The sequence below is a fragment of the Drosophila virilis genome, unplaced genomic scaffold, assembly GCF_030788295.1.
Source record: "Drosophila virilis strain 15010-1051.87 unplaced genomic scaffold, Dvir_AGI_RSII-ME tig00002555, whole genome shotgun sequence".
In the NCBI taxonomy this organism is placed as follows: Eukaryota; Metazoa; Arthropoda; class Insecta; order Diptera; family Drosophilidae; genus Drosophila; species Drosophila virilis.
The window spans coordinates 3,190-20,344 of NW_027212937.1; the positions used below are offsets into that span (position 1 = coordinate 3,190).

Below are 17,155 nucleotides of genomic sequence, written 5' to 3' on the forward strand. Positions count from 1 at the left end.
CGTATTGGGTGGCCCGCAAACAGGCCGGTTGCAGTTCAGGATGCTAGATGGAGCCCACAAGGAGCTGCTGAGCTGTTGCATAGTTTGTTTGAGTGGGCGATGCCGAGGCCGTCGCTCACTCCAAATTGAGATTTTAGCCAGCAGGCCGTCGTGGAGCATATCATCTTCTTGGTAAGTATGTATTTTAAACAATGTTTATTTATGTACCTTTGCTTGCAGGACAGCGCATCATCGTCGTGGTTTGGAAACATCTAGTGGCGTCTCTCACCCTCCACGACTTGTCCAGGAATTGCATGTCAGCTGACTTGGCGGCCGCAGCAGCGTATTGGGTGGCCCGCAAACAGGCCGGTTGCAGTTCAGGATGCTAGATGGAGCCCACAAGGAGCTGCCGAGCTGTTGCATACTTTGTTTGAGTGGGCGATGCCGAAGCCGTCGCTCACTCCAAATTGAGTATTTAACCAGCAGGTCGTCGTGGAGCATATCATCTTCTTGGAAACAGGCCGGTGGCGTTTCAGGATGCTGGATAGGACCCCCAAGAAGCTGTTGTGCTATTTATATATTGTTTGGATGGACGATGCCTAGGCAGTCGCTCGCACCGAATTGAGTATTTGGCCCCGTTGACCGTCGTAGGCGCATCGTCTTTATTTGCAGGACAGCGCATCATCGTCGTGGTTTGGAAACATCCAGTGGCGCCTCTCACCCTCCACAACTTGTCCAGGAATTGCATGTCAGCTGACTTGGCGGCCGCAGCAACGTATTGGGTGGCCCGCAAACAGGCCGGTTGCAGTTCAGGGTGCTAAATGGAGCCCACAAGGAGCTGCTGAGCTGTTGCATATTTTATTTGAGTGGGCGATGCCGAGGCCGTCACTCACTCCAAATTGAGTTTTTAGCCAGCAGGCCGTCGTGGAGCGCATCATCTTCTTGGTAAGTATGTATTTTAAACAATGTTTATTTATGTACCTTTGCTTGCAGGACAGCGCATCATCATCGTGGTTTGGAAACATCTAGTGGCGTCTCTCACCCTCCACAACTTGTCCAGGAATTGTTTTTTTTTTTTTTTTTTAACCACTTGCCCGCCAGAGATATACTGACGGTGTCTTTATTTTTAATTTAACTCATTACTTTAACATAGCAACTTATTTTAAATTTAAATGGCAACAGAAGATTTTATAATATGTGGGCAAAACATTTTGCAGCCCTGTTACAGCGTGACGGTATTTTCTTATATACTAACTTATCGGCTAAACGCATTTTTGGTATTTTAATTTTCAACGATAGTTTTCGTCCTATATTACTCATCTTTAGGAGCGGCATCAATGGCAGCGTTTCCTGAGTTTGGCCTAGTAAATCGCCGTGGGAACCTGCGTCTTCTTGAAGCAGTGGCATCAATCTCTGTGGCGGCTATCGCGCGTCGTGCTTCTCACTCAGCTTGCAGGTACGCTTATGATGGGTGGCCACTCGGGCAATTCAGGAAGTAAGGGGAGCCCACATGGGGCTGCTGAGCTATACCGTCGCTCTTGCCGAATAGTGGTTTGGCTCAGTGGGTCGTCGTGGAGCAGATCATCTTGTCTGATAGTTGCATGTCAGTGGACTTGGCGGTCACAGCAGCGCATTAAACCGGCTCAGTAGTAATGGATGGCCTGGAAAACAGGCCGGTGGCGTTTCAGGGTGCTGGATAGGACCCCCAAGAAGCTGTTGTGCTATTTATATTTTGTTTGGATGGACGATGCCTAGGCAGTCGCTCGCACCGAATTGAGTATTTGGCCCCGTTGACCGTCGTAGGCGCATCGTCTTTATTTGCGGGACAGCACTTCAGCGTCATGGTTTGGAAGCATCTAGTGACGTCTCTCACACTCCACAACTTGTCCAGGAATTGCATGTCAGCTGACTTGACGGCCGCAGCAACGTATTGGGTGGCCCGCAAACAGGCCGGTTGCAGTTCAGGATGCTAGATGAAGCGCACAAGGAGCTGCTGAGCTGTTGCATAGTTTGTTTGAGTGGGCGATGCCGAGGCCGTCGCTCACTCCAAATTGAGATTTTAGCCAGCAGGCCGTCGTGGAGCATATCATCTTCTTGGTAAGTATGTATTTTAAACAATGTTTATTTATGTACCTTTGCTTGTAGGACAGCGCATCATCGTCGTGGTTTGGAAACATCAAGTGGCGTCTCTCACCCTCCACAACTTGTCCAGGAATTGCATGTCAGCTGACTTGGCGGCCGCAGCAGCGTATTGGGTGGCCCGCAAACAGGCCGGTTGCAGTTCAGGATGCTAGATGGAGCCCACAAGGAGCTGCCGAGCTGTTGCATACTTTGTTTGAGTGGGCGATGCCGAAGCCGTCGCTCACTCCAAATTGAGTATTTAACCAGCAGGTCGTCGTGGAGCATATCATCTTCTTGGAAACAGGCCGGTGGCGTTTTAGGGTGCTGGATAGGACCCCCAAGAAGTTGTTGTGCTATTTATATTTTGTTTGGATGGACGATGCCTAGGCAGTCGCTCGCACCGAATTGAGTATTTGGCCCCGTTGACCGTCGTAGGCGTATCGTCTTTATTTGCAGGACAGCACTTCAGCGTCATGGTTTGGAAGCATCTAGTGACGTCTCTCACACTCCACAACTTGTCCAGGAATTGCATGTCAGCTGACTTGACGGCCGCAGCAACGTATTGGGTGGCCCGCAAACAGGCCGGTTGCAGTTCAGGATGCTAGATGGAGCCCACAAGGAGCTGCTGAGCTGTTGCATAGTTTGTTTGAGTGGGCGATGCCGAGGCCGTCGCTCACTCCAAATTGAGATTTTAGCCAGCAGGCCGTCGTGGAGCATATCATCTTCTTGGTAAGTATGTATTTTAAACAATGTTTATTTATGTACCCTTGCTTGCAGGACAGCGCATCATCGTCGTGGTTTGGAAACATCTAGTGGCGTCTCTCACCCTCCACAACTTGTCCAGGAATTGCATGTCAGCTGACTTGGCGGCCGCAGCAGCGTATTGGGTGGCCCGCAAACAGGCCGGTTGCAGTTCAGGATGCTAGATGGAGCCCACGAGGAGCTGCCGAGCTGTTGCATACTTTGTTTGAGTGGGCGATGCCGAAGCCGTCGCTCACTCCAAATTGAGTATTTAACCAGCAGGTCGTCGTGGAGCATATCATCTTCTTGGAAACAGTGTTTATTTGTGTGCCTCTGCTTGCAGGACAGCGCATCATCGTCGTGGTCTGGAAACATCCAGTAGCGTCTCTCACACGCCATGCAGTTTGACCAGCAATTGTTTGGATGGACGATACCGAAGCAATCGCTCACCTCAAATTGAGTACTTGGCCCAGTCGACCGTCGTAGGCGCATCGTCTTTATTTGGGGGACAGCACTTAGTGTAGTGGTTTGGAAACATCTGTTGGCGTCTCTCACTCGCCACGAAGCTTGCCTAGGAATTGCATGTCAGTTGGCTTGGCGGTCACAGCAACGCCTTCAATCGGCTCAATAGTTATGGATGGCCTGGAGGCAGGCCGGTAGCGATTCAGATTGCTAGATGGAGCCCAACAGTCGCTACTGAGCTGTTGCATATTTTGTTTGAGAGGGCGATGCCGGAGCCGTCTCTTACTCCAGATTGGGTATTTAACCAGCAGGCCTTCGTGGAGCATGTCATCTTCTTGGTAAGTATGTATTTTTAACAGTTTTTTTATTTTTGTTTATGTGCCTTTGGTTGCAGGACAGCGCATCATCGTCGTGATTTGGAAACATCCAGTGGCGCCTCTAGCCCTCCACAACTTGTCGGGGACAGCACTTAGTGTAGTGGTTTGGAAACATCTGTTGGCGTCTCTCACTCGCCACGAAGCTTGCCTAGGAATTGCATGTCAGTTGGCTTGGCGGTCAAGCAGCGCATTAAACCGGCTCAGTAGTAATGGATGGCCTGGAAAACAGGCCGGTGGCGTTTCAGGGTGCTGGATAGGACCCCCAAGAAGCTGTTGTGCTATTTATATATTGTTTGGATGGACGATGCCTAGGCAGTCGCTCGCACCGAATTGAGTATTTGGACCCGTTGACTGTCGTAGGCGCATCGTCTTTATTTGCAGGACAGCGCATCATCGTCGTGGTTTGGAAACATCCAGTGGCGCCTCTCACCCTCCACAACTTGTCCAGGAATTGCATGTCAGCTGACTTGGCGGCCGCAGCAACGTATTGGGTGGCCCGCAAACAGGCCGGTTGCAGTTCAGGGTGCTAAATGGAGCCCACAAGGAGCTGCTGAGCTGTTGCATATTTTATTTGAGTGGGCGATGCCGAGGCCGTCACTCACTCCAAATTGAGTTTTTAGCCAGCAGGCCGTCGTGGAGCGCATCATCTTCTTGGTAAGTATGTATTTTAAACAATGTTTATTTATGTACCTTTGCTTGCAGGACAGCGCATCATCGTCGTGGTTTGGAAACATCTAGTGGAGTCTCTCACCCTCCACAACTTGTCCAGGAATTGTTTTTTTTTTTTTTTTTTTTTAACCACTTGCCCGCCAGAAAGATACTGACGGTGTCTTTATTTTTAATTTAACTCATTACTTTAACATAGCAACTTATTTTAAATTTAAACGGCAACAGAAGTTTTTATACTATGTGGGCAAAACATTTTGCAGCCCTGTTACAGCGTGTCGGTATTTTCTTATATACTAACTTATCGGCTAAACGCATTTTTGGTATTTTAATTTGCAACGATAGTTATCGTCCTATATTACTCATCTTTAGGAGCGGCATCAATGGCAGCGTTTCCTGAGTTTGGCCTAGTAAATCGCCGTGGGAACCTGCGTCTTCTTGAAGCAGTGGCATCAATCTCTGTGGCGGCTATCGCGCGTCGTGCTTCTCACTCAGCTTGCAGGTACGCTTATGATGGGTGGCCACTCGGGCAATTCAGGAAGTAAGGGGAGCCCACATGGGGCTGCTGAGCTATACCGTCGCTCTTGCCGAATAGTGGTTTGGCTCAGTGGGTCGTCGTGGAACAGATCATCTTGTCTGATAGTTGCATGTCAGTGGACTTGGCGGTCACAGCAGCGCATTAAACCGGCTCAGTAGTAATGGATGGCCTGGAAAACAGGCCGGTTGCACTTCAGGATGCTAGATGGAGCCCACAAGGAGCTGCTGAGCTGTTGCATAGTTTGTTTGAGTGGGCGATGCCGAGGCCGTCGCTCACTCCAAAATGAGATTTTAGCCAGCAGGCCGTCGTGGAGCATATCATCTTCTTGGTAAGTATGTATTTTAAACAATGTTTATTTATGTACCTTTGCTTGCAGGACAGCGCATCATCGTCGTGGTTTGGAAACATCTAGTGGCGTCTCTCACCCTCCACAACTTGTCCAGGAATTGCATGTCAGCTGACTTGGCGGCCGCAGCAGCGTATTGGGTGGCCCGCAAACAGGCCGGTTGCACTTCAGGATGCTAGATGGAGCCCACAAGGAGCTGCCGAGCTGTTGCATACTTTGTTTGAGTGGGCGATGCCGAAGCCGTCGCTCACTCCAAATTGAGTATTTAACCAGCAGGTCGTCGTGGAGCATATCATCTTCTTGGAAACAGTGTTTATTTGTGTGCCTCTGCTTGCAGGACAGCGCATCATCGTCGTGGTCTGGAAACATCCAGTAGCGTCTCTCACACGCCATGCAGTTTGACCAGCAATTGTTTGGATGGACGATACCGAAGCAATCGCTCACCTCAAATTGAGTACTTGGCCCAGTCGACCGTCGTAGGCGCATCGTCTTTATTTGGGGGACAGCACTTAGTGTAGTGGTTTGGAAACATCTGTTGGCGTCTCTCACTCGCCACGAAGCTTGCCTAGGAATTGCATGTCAGTTGGCTTGGCGGTCACAGCAACGCCTTCAATCGGCTCAATAGTTATGGATGGCCTGGAGGCAGGCCGGTAGCGATTCAGATTGCTAGATAGAGCCCAACAGTCGCTACTGAGCTGTTGCATATTTTGTTTGAGAGGGCGATGCCGGAGCCGTCTCTTACTCCAGATTGGGTATTTAACCAGCAGGCCTTCGTGGAGCATGTCATCTTCTTGGTAAGTATGTATTTTTAACAGTTTTTTTATTTTTTTTTATGTGCCTTTGGTTGCAGGACAGCGCATCATCGTCGTGATTTGGAAACATCCAGTGGCGCCTCTAGCCCTCCACAACTTGTCGGGGACAGCACTTAGTGTAGTGGTTTGGAAACATCTGTTGGCGTCTCTCACTCGCCACGAAGCTTGCCTAGGAATTGCATGTCAGTTGGCTTGGCGGTCAAGCAGCGCATTAAACCGGCTCAGTAGTAATGGATGGCCTGGAAAACAGGCCGGTGGCGTTTCAGGGTGCTGGATAGGACCCCCAAGAAGCTGTTGTGCTATTTATATATTGTTTGGATGGACGATGCCTAGGCAGTCGCTCGCACCGAATTGAGTATTTGGCCCCGTTGACCGTCGTAGGCGCATCGTCTTTATTTGCAGGACAGCACTTCAGCGTCATGGTTTGGAAACATCTAGTGGCGTCTCTCACCCTCCACAACTTGTCCAGGAATTGCATGTCAGCTGACTTGACGGCCGCAGCAACGTATTGGGTGGCCCGCAAACAGGCCGGTTGCAGTTCAGGATGCTAGATGGAGCCCACAAGGAGCTGCGAGCTGTTGCATAGTTTGTTTGAGTGGGCGATGCCGAAGCCGTCGCTCACTCCAAATTGAGATTTTAGCCAGCAGGCTGTCGTGGAGCATATCATCTTCTTGGTAAGTATGTATTTTAAACAATGTTTATTTATGTACCTTTGCTTGCAGGACAGCGCATCATCGTCGTGGTTTGGAAACATCTAGTGGCGTCTCTCACCCTCCACAACTTGTCCAGGAATTGTTTTTTTTTTTTTTTTTGTAACCACTTGCCCGCCAGAAAGATACTGACGGTGTCTTTATTTTTAATTTAACTCATTACTTTAACATAGCAACTTATTTTAAATTTAAACGGCAACAGAAGTTTTTATAATATGTGGGCAAAACATTTTGCAGCCCTGTTACAGCGTGTCGGTATTTTCTTATATACTAACTTATCGGCTAAACGCATTTTTGGTATTTTAATTTGCAACGATAGTTATCGTCCTATATTACTCATCTTTAGGAGCGGCATCAATGGCAGCGTTTCCTGAGTTTGGCCTAGTAAATCGCCGTGGGAACCTGCGTCTTCTTGAAGCAGTGGCATCAATCTCTGTGGCGGCTATCGCGCGTCGTGCTTCTCACTCAGCTTGCAGGTACGCTTATGATGGGTGGCCACTCGGGCAATTCAGGAAGTAAGGGGAGCCCACATGGGGCTGCTGAGCTATACCGTCGCTCTTGCCGAATAGTGGTTTGGCTAAGTGGGTCGTCGTGGAGCAGATCATCTTGTCTGATAGTTGCATGTCAGTGGACTTGGCGGTCACAGCAGCGCATTAAACCGGCTCAGTAGTAATGGATGGCCTGGAAAACAGGCCGGTGGCGTTTCAGGGTGCTGGATAGGACCCCCAAGAAGCTGTTGTGCTATTTATATTTTGTTTGGATGGACGATGCCTAGGCAGTCGCTCGCACCGAATTGAGTATTTGGCCCCGTTGACCGTCGTAGGCGCATCGTCTTTATTTGCAGGACAGCACTTCAGCGTCATGGTTTGGAAGCATCTAGTGACGTCTCTCACACTCCACAACTTGTCCAGGAATTGCATGTCAGCTGACTTGACGGCCGCAGCAACGTATTGGGTGGCCCGCAAACAGGCCGGTTGCAGTTCAGGATGCTAGATGAAGCGCACAAGGAGCTGCTGAGCTGTTGCATAGTTTGTTTGAGTGGGCGATGCCGAGGCCGTCGCTCACTCCAAATTGAGATTTTAGCCAGCAGGCCGTCGTGGAGCATATCATCTTCTTGGTAAGTATGTATTTTAAACAATGTTTATTTATGTACCTTTGCTTGTAGGACAGCGCATCATCGTCGTGGTTTGGAAACATCAAGTGGCGTCTCTCACCCTCCACAACTTGTCCAGGAATTGCATGTCAGCTGACTTGGCGGCCGCAGCAGCGTATTGGGTGGCCCGCAAACAGGCCGGTTGCAGTTCAGGATGCTAGATGGAGCCCACAAGGAGCTGCCGAGCTGTTGCATACTTTGTTTGAGTGGGCGATGCCGAAGCCGTCGCTCACTCCAAATTGAGTATTTAACCAGCAGGTCGTCGTGGAGCATATCATCTTCTTGGAAACAGGCCGGTGGCGTTTTAGGGTGCTGGATAGGACCCCCAAGAAGTTGTTGTGCTATTTATATTTTGTTTGGATGGACGATGCCTAGGCAGTCGCTCGCACCGAATTGAGTATTTGGCCCCGTTGACCGTCGTAGGCGTATCGTCTTTATTTGCAGGACAGCACTTCAGCGTCATGGTTTGGAAGCATCTAGTGACGTCTCTCACACTCCACAACTTGTCCAGGAATTGCATGTCAGCTGACTTGACGGCCGCAGCAACGTATTGGGTGGCCCGCAAACAGGCCGGTTGCAGTTCAGGATGCTAGATGGAGCCCACAAGGAGCTGCTGAGCTGTTGCATAGTTTGTTTGAGTTTTTTTTTTTTAAATTGCTGCGCATGCGTGCGCTACGGCGAACTTCTAGCGATTAAGCTAGTAGTCGCATTTTATTGTCTTTTTCATTGCTTAATTCTAGTTCACAATGCAATATATGAGACAGAATTGGAACGAAATAGGTCTAATTGTGAAACGGACTAGCTGACAAATTACTGGCATGTATGACATATTTTAACAAAATTTTACATGCATATCACAACATAAAAGAAAATTGTGACGAATTACGATAAATAAACATTTAACAATTATTTTTTTACATTTAACATTACTTAATACTATGCTTGGCAGGCTTATTTGAATTTTTAGCAGTTGGCGGTACTATTTCTGTTATTAACAGTGCCTCTGTTAACGTTATCAGGGTTGTTGGCGATTGCGTTCAGAACAGTTGAGCAATTACTCAATTGGTTCTGTTATTAACATACCTCTGTTAATGTTATCAGGGCTGCTTTCGATTGCGTTATGAACAGCTGAGTTAACATATTAATTGAGTTAAATTGTAAACATAGTTTGCCAGAGGGGCGAATTTAAGGATTTGTTGGAATTTGTAGTTCTAGTTGGTGCAAATTTACTTATTATTTATCTATTTCAGGTCTCATGGATTAATATGTTATACGGCCTGGCCTTCCTGTGTGTTTGCCGCCCGCAATTGGACCATCGACGTTGGAGCCGCTGCCAGGAGTGCCACGGGCGCCTTCTGGCAATTTGGAGGTGTCTGCCGTTCGTCGAGGATTGACCGTAGTCTGCTGGAGGTGCCCACACAAGCTTCTGGGGCACCTTATGGTGTGTTTGCATGCCAAAGCAGGAGAGTAGAAGCCATATTCCCAGCCTGTGGGGCATTTGCAGCTGCCATGTACCCAGCCGTGTTATGCGAAGGCATGCTTGACGTTGTTGCTGCTGTTGCACGAGCTTTTGGCGCTTTGGAGGCCAGCAGTTGTGTTGAGCTGGTCCCCCAGAGTGCCTTTTGCCGAGTAGAGTGTGGAGTTGCCGCTGTTGCTGGTTGTCAGGAGCTGCAGGTGAGCGTCTTTTGGGTTCAATACAGCTTGTTGAACTGCTTCTTCTTCTTTTAGCCCCCCTGACTGTTGACTGTGCGTTGTTGCTGCTGGGCGCCTCCACTACCTCCCGTTGTTGCTGTAGGTGCTGCTGGTGAAGGTTCGAGTGCTGCTGGCGGAGCTGTTGTGTGGTTGTGGGCTGATTTTGTTGCCAAGGAGCATCTGTGGCAATGTTTATGAGGCTGTATGGGGCTATTATTATGCTCTGTGAAATAGAAAAATTTGTTATATTGGCACAGACTGAGTTGCTTGGATTAATATTTGTATTTTTATTTTCAGTTAAGGCTATTGTGTGTTGCTGTTGGTTTGATTGCTGCTGCTCTGGTGTTCGCTGTTGTTGAGTTGGCTCGTTATTTGCAGCCTCGTCCATCTCGCGCTCAAGTTGCTGCCTGAGTCTTTCAAGTCGGTGCTCAAGCTGCTGCTCGTCCTCAGTTAGCCGTTGCTGTTGTAAATTGGCTTGCTGAGGTTGTGGAAGTGGCCGTTCTAGTTGTTGCTCTTGTTGCTGCTGTGGTGTATCTAGCACTATTTCGACGTCAGGCGACTGATTTGGCTGATGCTGGAGTCCCTCGAGCTGTTGTTGCTGCTGCTGTATTTGCTGTTGTTGCTGTTGCTGATGCTGCTGTTGGTACTGGTGTTGCTGCTGCTGTTGTTGCTGCTGCTCTTGTTGCTGTTGCTGCTGCTGTTGCTGCTGGTGTTGTTGCTGTTGCTGCTGCTGTTGTTGCTGTTGCTGCTGCTGTTGTTGCTGTTGCTGCTGCTGTTGTTGCTGCTGGTATATTTGAATAGCCAGCTCGCGAGGCAGTACTAATTGCTGAATCACCAATGGCTGTTCCCTAATTGCTAGTTTTAGCTCTTCGAGCGTAATTCGTCCCTCTCTGTAGTGCCTTCTTAGCGAATTTATCCTCATTTCGCTGAATCTGGCTGGCTGTTGTTGTGGGGTCTGCTGTTGCTGCTGCTGTTGCATTCTGAGCGAGTTTGCTTCTTCTTCTTCAAGCTCCATGCGAAGCAGAGTTGGCAGCTGTTGTTGTTCTTGCGATTGCTGCACTAGTTGCTGTAGAGGGCGAACATGTTGTTGTAGTTGCAGACTATACCTTTGCCGATCAAGACGAATTGGAACATACGGACTTGCGATTAGCTTACGAGCGTTGGCATTAGGATGAATAGCAAGTGAGTCGGCGAATCTTTTGCTTGTAGTATGGAATATTTCGTCCACTGTGCCTATGTCGTAAGTATCACGTATGTCTTTGTTTCTAGTCCACCAGGAGGCCTTCACTATCTTCCTTAGAATCCAGTTCTGTGTGGATTCTATTCGGCGTAGCTGTGTGTCAGAGATCATGGCACCCCAGATCGGCAAAGCATATCTCCATATCGGCGCAATCATCTGCTTGTAGATAGTGATTTTGCATTCTACAGAGAGTACGCTTTTGTTTCCTATTAGCCACTCTAGTTTATTATAGAGTGCTTTAAGACGGCATCGTAGCTGCGTAACATGGTGTTGCATGTGGAGCTTTCGGTCCAGATGGACACCTAGGTACTTTTGCCTTGGTTTAGAGGGGTTTTTTTGTTCGTCTGGTTGGCCGACCGGGCGCTGTCCGCAAACACGTCCGCTCGCCACGACCGCCACAGAGAGATTTTTATTGTTGCTCATTTCTACATATAGTTTTGCAAACAGAAATTTTAGAACATTTATGGGAGCACTTAAAACTATGCAACGATCTCCAGTTTGCAAGGTGGAGAGCGACATGACGGGGGAGATACATTTAACATTTAATCTCGACTGACCTACATTTGAACATAACATAACATAACAGACTCTGTTCGATTAACATTATTGTCGTAGGTCAGTTCGCTGGGGGAAATTTATGCACGATCAGTTGGCAATGCTGTCGTGTGAATGGCAAGAATAACATAAGTATCAATTGGGCACGCTAAGTACATGTGAGTGGACAAAAATTTAAATTTTAACAATTTTATGGCTAAATAATCTAATTGATTAATTTATTTTGTATCGCACCGCCTTACGATGCGCTGGCCGCCTGCCTCTGGCCTTGCGGTGGACAATTGGCCTCCACCTGGTACCTGGCCGGCTTATTGTCGCATAAATTTGCAATTTGCATTGCGTGATGGCTGCCGCTACCTCTGTTGGAAGTTGCATCGCTTTGGAAGGGCATAACTTCAGCTGCTGGAGCGGATGACTGGCAATGAGCAACACCATCCACACACCCAGGATGCATGGATAGCGGATCGCCGTGTTATCGCGCCTGTTTTTGCCCGAGGGCGGAGTGATTTGCAGCCTGCGCTGCATCATTTTTGCACGTACGGGTGGCGCTGTGTCTGGCCACTCGGCGTCGAGTGGATGACGTTTCGCCGGCTTCCGTGTGTGCTGAGCAGGCCGCTGACGCATTCGCTGGTCCATTTGTGCAGGTAAGTGGATGCATGGCATTTTTTGCAATTTGCATATTTTAAGATTTTTGCATTGCTTGCAGGTACGGCGTCTGCTGGGCTGGATAGATGTCCTCTGGGTAGTCATCCTACGCCTGCATCTTCGTCGCCTCTCCAATTTGGCAGTTTGTGCCATTTTCAGCTGGATTTGGTGGCATTTATTTGCCGTAGTGACCACCGTCGTGCGGTGCGTGTTGTGCAGATGCATGCCCGGCTGGGCATTCTGCTCAATTTGGAGTCGCTGCGTCTGGCCAAGGGAGGCCGTTTTGACCACAATGTCCCATTGCTGGAGAAGCTGCTGCCCCTTAAGGACTGGATGATCAATAAGGGGCTGCTTTTTAGTGCCAAGGGAGTCCAGTGAAGACGCCGTCGACTGATGCTGTTGTGTCTGCCTGTACTCAGGTACAGATTGTGCATTTTGAGCCTCGTGCTTGAGCCCGAAGGTGGGCGTGGCGGCTGCCGTCGGCTGCTGTTGCACGTTCGGCTGCAGATTTGGCGGGCGTTGCTGGTGACCATAGGAGGCATTGTAGGCTCCTATTGACCATCGCTGCTGTGCTTGCTGCCCCCATAGACGAGGCTGCAGATTTTGCGGCTGCTGCTGGTGCCCAAATGAGGGCGTGGTGGATGCCGTCGGCTGTTGCTGCGTGCTCAGCTGTCCCCATAGGACGGACCGAGGATTTTGCGGCTGCTCCTGGTGTCCATAGGCGGCACTGGAGGCTCGTATTGACCTTTGCTGCTGGTTCTGCTGCTCCCATAGGAGGGGCTGCAGATTTTGCGGCTGCTGCTGGTGACCATAGGCGGCACTGGAGGCTCCTATTGACCATCGCTGCTGTGCTTGCTGCCCCCATAGACGAGGCTGCAGATTTTGCGGCTGCTGTTGGTGCCCAAATGAGGGCGTGGTGGATGCCGTCGGCTGTTGCTGCGTGCTCAGCTGTCCCCATAGGACGGACCGAGAATTTTGCGGCTGCTCCTGGTGTCCATAGGCGGCACTGGAGGCTCGTATTGACCTTTGCTGCTGGTTCTGCTGCTCCCATAGGAGGGGCTGCAGATTTTGCGGCTGCTGCTGGTATCCATAGGAGGCATTGGAGGCTCCTATAGACCACCGCTGCTGTGCTTGCTGCCCCCATAGACGAGGCTGCAGATTTTGCGGCTGCTGCTGGTGCCCAGAGGAGGGCGTGGTGGATGCCGTCGGCTGTTGCTGCATGCTCGGCTGTCCCCATAGCACGGACTGAGGATTTTGCGGCTGCTGCTGGTGACCATAGGCGGCACTGGAGGCTCCAATTGACCATCGCTGCTGTTCTTGCTGCTCCCATAGGAGAGGCTGCGGATTTTGCGGCTGCTGCTGGTGACCATAGGCGGCACTGGAGGCTCCTATTGACCATCGCTGCTGGTTCTGCTGCTCCCATAGGAGAGGCTGCGGATTTTGCGGCTGCTGCTGGTGCCCAAATAAGGGCGTGGTGGATGCCGTCGGCTGCTGTTTCGCCGAATGGAGTTGCTGGTGCTGTGGATGCCCTTCAGGCCGCTGGATAGGCCAATATTGGGTAAGTGAAGTCTGGAATGTATTCAGATTTGAATTAGAGTTTATGTCCGTGGTCGAGTCCGAATTTGTCAGTTTGTATTGTTCTGTCCGACAGTGCTCGCTGCCAGTTAGTGGTTGCTTGGCTTCGTAATTATTACCTAGTTGCATCATACCCTGCAACAGGTTCTCAAGCATAAGTTTTTTCGTGCGGGTCCGTATTATCTACGTCCCGTACAAGTTTTTTCTCCAAGACGTTGAAGATATGTTCGACTAGTGGGTCAGCTGGCTGCAGATTGTCAATTTCTAGGTCATCAGTCAGTTGATTTTGTTGCACATTGTGCATGAGTGTCTGTTGAGTAGTTGGTAGTTGAACTTTGTTGTCTTTTGGTGTCCATTCTAAGTTGGACACCTGAGTAGACTGCCAATTAGTTTTGGGCACGCTATATTTATTTTTACTACGCGCTATAGGTGCGCGTAGCAGCGTGTGCCCTCTATATTGTTTGACATATGATTTGCCTTTTTGGCTACGGCTGCGTGGGGGAGTATCATGTTGATTATGAGTAAATAATTCATTTAAAAATTCGATTGCATCCTCAGAGTTGAAATCAAATTCAAACTCCAAGGCTGCTTGCATATCATTATATATATGATTGTTTATTTCGTCGATAGATTCTGTATATTCTAGATAGCGTTTTTTAATATTCGCCTTATTAGTGGGCTGGCCGATAGCCAGTTGTTGATCATTGGCATAATTGCCGATGTTTGCAAAGTTAAACGCAGGTAGCCGATTACCTTGTTTTAAGGGATAGGTTGCGGCTCTGCCTGTTTCTAAATTAGTGACTGTTTGTTTGTTCCGAGAGTTTTTTGTGTACTCCCTCACTCGCTGGCCGTTTATCATAGTGTCTCTTGTATTACTCATTTCGAGTATCATTGGCGTCTGAGGAGCTACTAGCCGTTAAACTAGCTAGCGTCCTAGTGGCTGTTCCGTGCAATTTGGTTGCAGGATATGCATTAATTTTATTTTTGGCCACTATTTTCAAAAGTAGTTCAACTACTTGGTCCAATTTCGTGGTCATTTGCATAATTGCAGCCATGTTGCTATTTAAAGCATCAATGGCTGCATTATTGACCGGCTCTTGGCTTTCTTTTTGTTGCCGTTGCTTATTTTCCTGTTGCTTTTGCTGCTGCTGCTGCTGATGATGACTAGCGCCTGTTGTGTTTGAAGCATTCGCTGCTCCTGTTTGATTTTTCTGGCGCTTTTCCTCTTGTTCCATCTGAAACTTCTTCTGAAACTTGAGTAGGTGTTGCATGGCCGGATTATGCATCCGACCTGTATTGACTCGCCCGCTGGTCACCTGACTATAAGTCATCGTCGAGTTGGCAATGTTGCTTTGCATCTTCTGGTTCTTCTGCTGCTGATGTTGTTGTCGGTCCTGATTGGACACCACGTTTTGCGTTCCATGTTGACGCTTATTGACTGATGGCTGCTTGTGCTCGTGCTGGATGGGCATGACTCGTGCCCGGTTTGCTGATAGCCTAGCTCGCTCATCTTTAAAAGCTTTGCAGCCTTTATAATTGGCTACATGCTGGCCCTGACAATTGGCGCACTTTGAAGGCTCGCCTCTTGTCTTGGAGCATGTCGTGGTCGGGTGTCCTTGTCCGCATTTAAGGCATACAAATGGTCGTCGGCAATAGTTTTTACTATGCCCGTATGCCTGGCAACGGTGGCACTGAACAGGATCAGTGCGCTTCCGCTGCCTCTCCACTTTGATTTCCTGGCTGCCAAGTTGTTTCAATTCCAGTATCTTAGTGTTGTTCTCATTTTTTACTAGCTCAATTTCGAACGTATTGATCGGTTTGGCAGTGAAGCGTTGTTTTATCACGCCCACATACCTAACCTCATGCCCCAATCTTCGCAATTCCATGCGTACCCAGTCGCATGGAGTTGTGTGGTGTAAATGGCGAATAATGATTCTAAATCCGCGCTCATTGCGCATTTGATGGGTGTGCCGGTGAACATTAGAGGCATCAAGCAACGCAATTGTTGCATTGTATGCCTCAATGTCCGCACATTGCACTCTCACACCACCTGTCTGCGTACTTTTAGTAGCAAACTTATTAGCACCCACATTATTTGAGATATCTTTGATAATTCTTTGAATATCATCAATATTGGGCAGGTATATGGTGGGCACCTTGACCCGTTGAGCTAGATTCAGCTGCATTGTCTGGCCAGAGATTACATTTGGATTGCAATCTGTTGCCTCGTCTTCAACTTCCATGATGTCAATGTCCTCACTGTCCTCGTTGTTGTTGTCGTTAGCAACGAATGTAGCATTGTTAGTTATGCCAACACTCGTGCCATTATTTGTCTGCGTGCTCTTTCTAGCTTTGGCTGCTGGTATATTATTGTCGCTTGACAGATTGTCCGACACTTTATTGGCTGTATTTGATTTAAAGAAATCAGAATACGAAGGAGTATCCCTGACACTGTCTGCGTTCGTAATATACTCAGCGTATGCTAATAGTAGTGCACGCTTGTCACTCTTATTCGCTGGCATAGTTGGTGAGAATTTGCGCTTAATAGGTCGTTTAATGACCGTATTGGCTTTGGGTGATCCACAGATTCTAGTACCCAACATATCCTCATTTATTGGCAGCGATTGTTGCCCACTCGCCTCCAGTTCATTTTCTGAAACTTGCATAATTTCAGCTGGCATCATTCCCGCATAATTATTAGGAATTAATTGACTAGCCGATGGAGCAGCATCGGCATTATTTTTATTAATTTCCTCCATTTCCTGGCTATGTGTGACACAGATAATTTCTGAGTCAGAATTGGTTGGGCTATCAGCAAGCATGTTGCTATGAACTTGCGCTCTAACAACATGTTGCTGTAGCCCCATACTGTCGCTCTCAACATTTTGTTCGCAGCTCGAGACAAACATGTTGCCATGATCGCTCTCACTACGTTCATAGCTGCTGCTGCTGCTGAATTTGCTCGTGTTCGATGCCGCTCTGCTGTCGACACTCAAACGCTCGATTGGCGCTTCTGCCGACGCAAGCGCCGACAGCGACTGAGCCGTAGAGAGCATTGGCGCTCTCTTGTGCTTCGGCTTCGGCTTTCTCCGTTTCAGCTGGTGTTGGTGTTGTTGCTGCTGCTTGGGTAGCTGGTGCCGTTGCTGGTGTTGAGCTGTAAGCTGCTGCTGCTGATGCTGCAGCTGCAGCTGTATTGGTGCGCCAATGGCGACATTTTCAGCAACAGGTGCCGGGGTATGGGGGGGGGCTATAGCTTTTGTAGCTTTGGATGCAGCAATGGCCGCCGGCTTGGACGCCGCCTTTTCGCGCATTTTTTCCTTATTTACTTGTCTATGTACTTGCCCTTTTTTGCCTTATATACATATCATTATGTATATATTTATGAGTTTTTTTTGGCGTAGTTTTCCCTCGCTGTCGTCAGGTATCTCGTCTGTGATGGCTTCTTTTGTTAATGGAATTAACAATATGTTGCTGCTCTGCTGTATATAAGTATATATACAGCACACAAGTTAGGTTTTATATATTTGGTTTTATTTATTTATT

At 48.6% G+C, this 17,155-nt stretch overlaps 1 protein-coding gene across 1 annotated transcript; it reads right to left on the reverse strand.

The window, feature by feature from the left end:
* Nucleotides 1–9,429: 9,429 nt before the first annotated feature.
* Nucleotides 9,430–16,923, reverse strand: LOC138911745 (putative mediator of RNA polymerase II transcription subunit 26). The gene is made up of 8 exons (XM_070211127.1): nt 16,482–16,923; nt 15,703–16,016; nt 14,629–15,072; nt 12,907–13,357; nt 12,230–12,867; nt 10,433–10,663; nt 9,644–9,820; nt 9,430–9,573 (listed from the first exon to the last, which is right to left on the reverse strand). The coding sequence occupies exons 1-8, from the start codon at nt 16,921–16,923 to the stop codon at nt 9,430–9,432; spliced, it is 2,841 nt and encodes a 946-aa protein (XP_070067228.1).
* Nucleotides 16,924–17,155: the final 232 nt, after the last annotated feature.

What these genes read in the sequence shown, in the direction of transcription:
- LOC138911745 (XM_070211127.1), bottom strand. Translation starts at nt 16,923, where the DNA reads ATGCGCGAAAAGGCGGCGTCCAAGCCGGCGGCCATTGCTGCATCCAAA. An exon ending in ACAAAATGTTGAGAGCGACA is followed by an intron (nt 16,017 to 16,481) that starts GTATGGGGCTAC and finishes AATCAAATACAG; the next exon opens with CCAATAAAGTGTCGGACAAT. An exon ending in GCAACAACGCACAGTCAACA is followed by an intron (nt 9,574 to 9,643) that starts GTCAGGGGGGCT and finishes GCTCACCTGCAG; the next exon opens with CTCCTGACAACCAGCAACAG.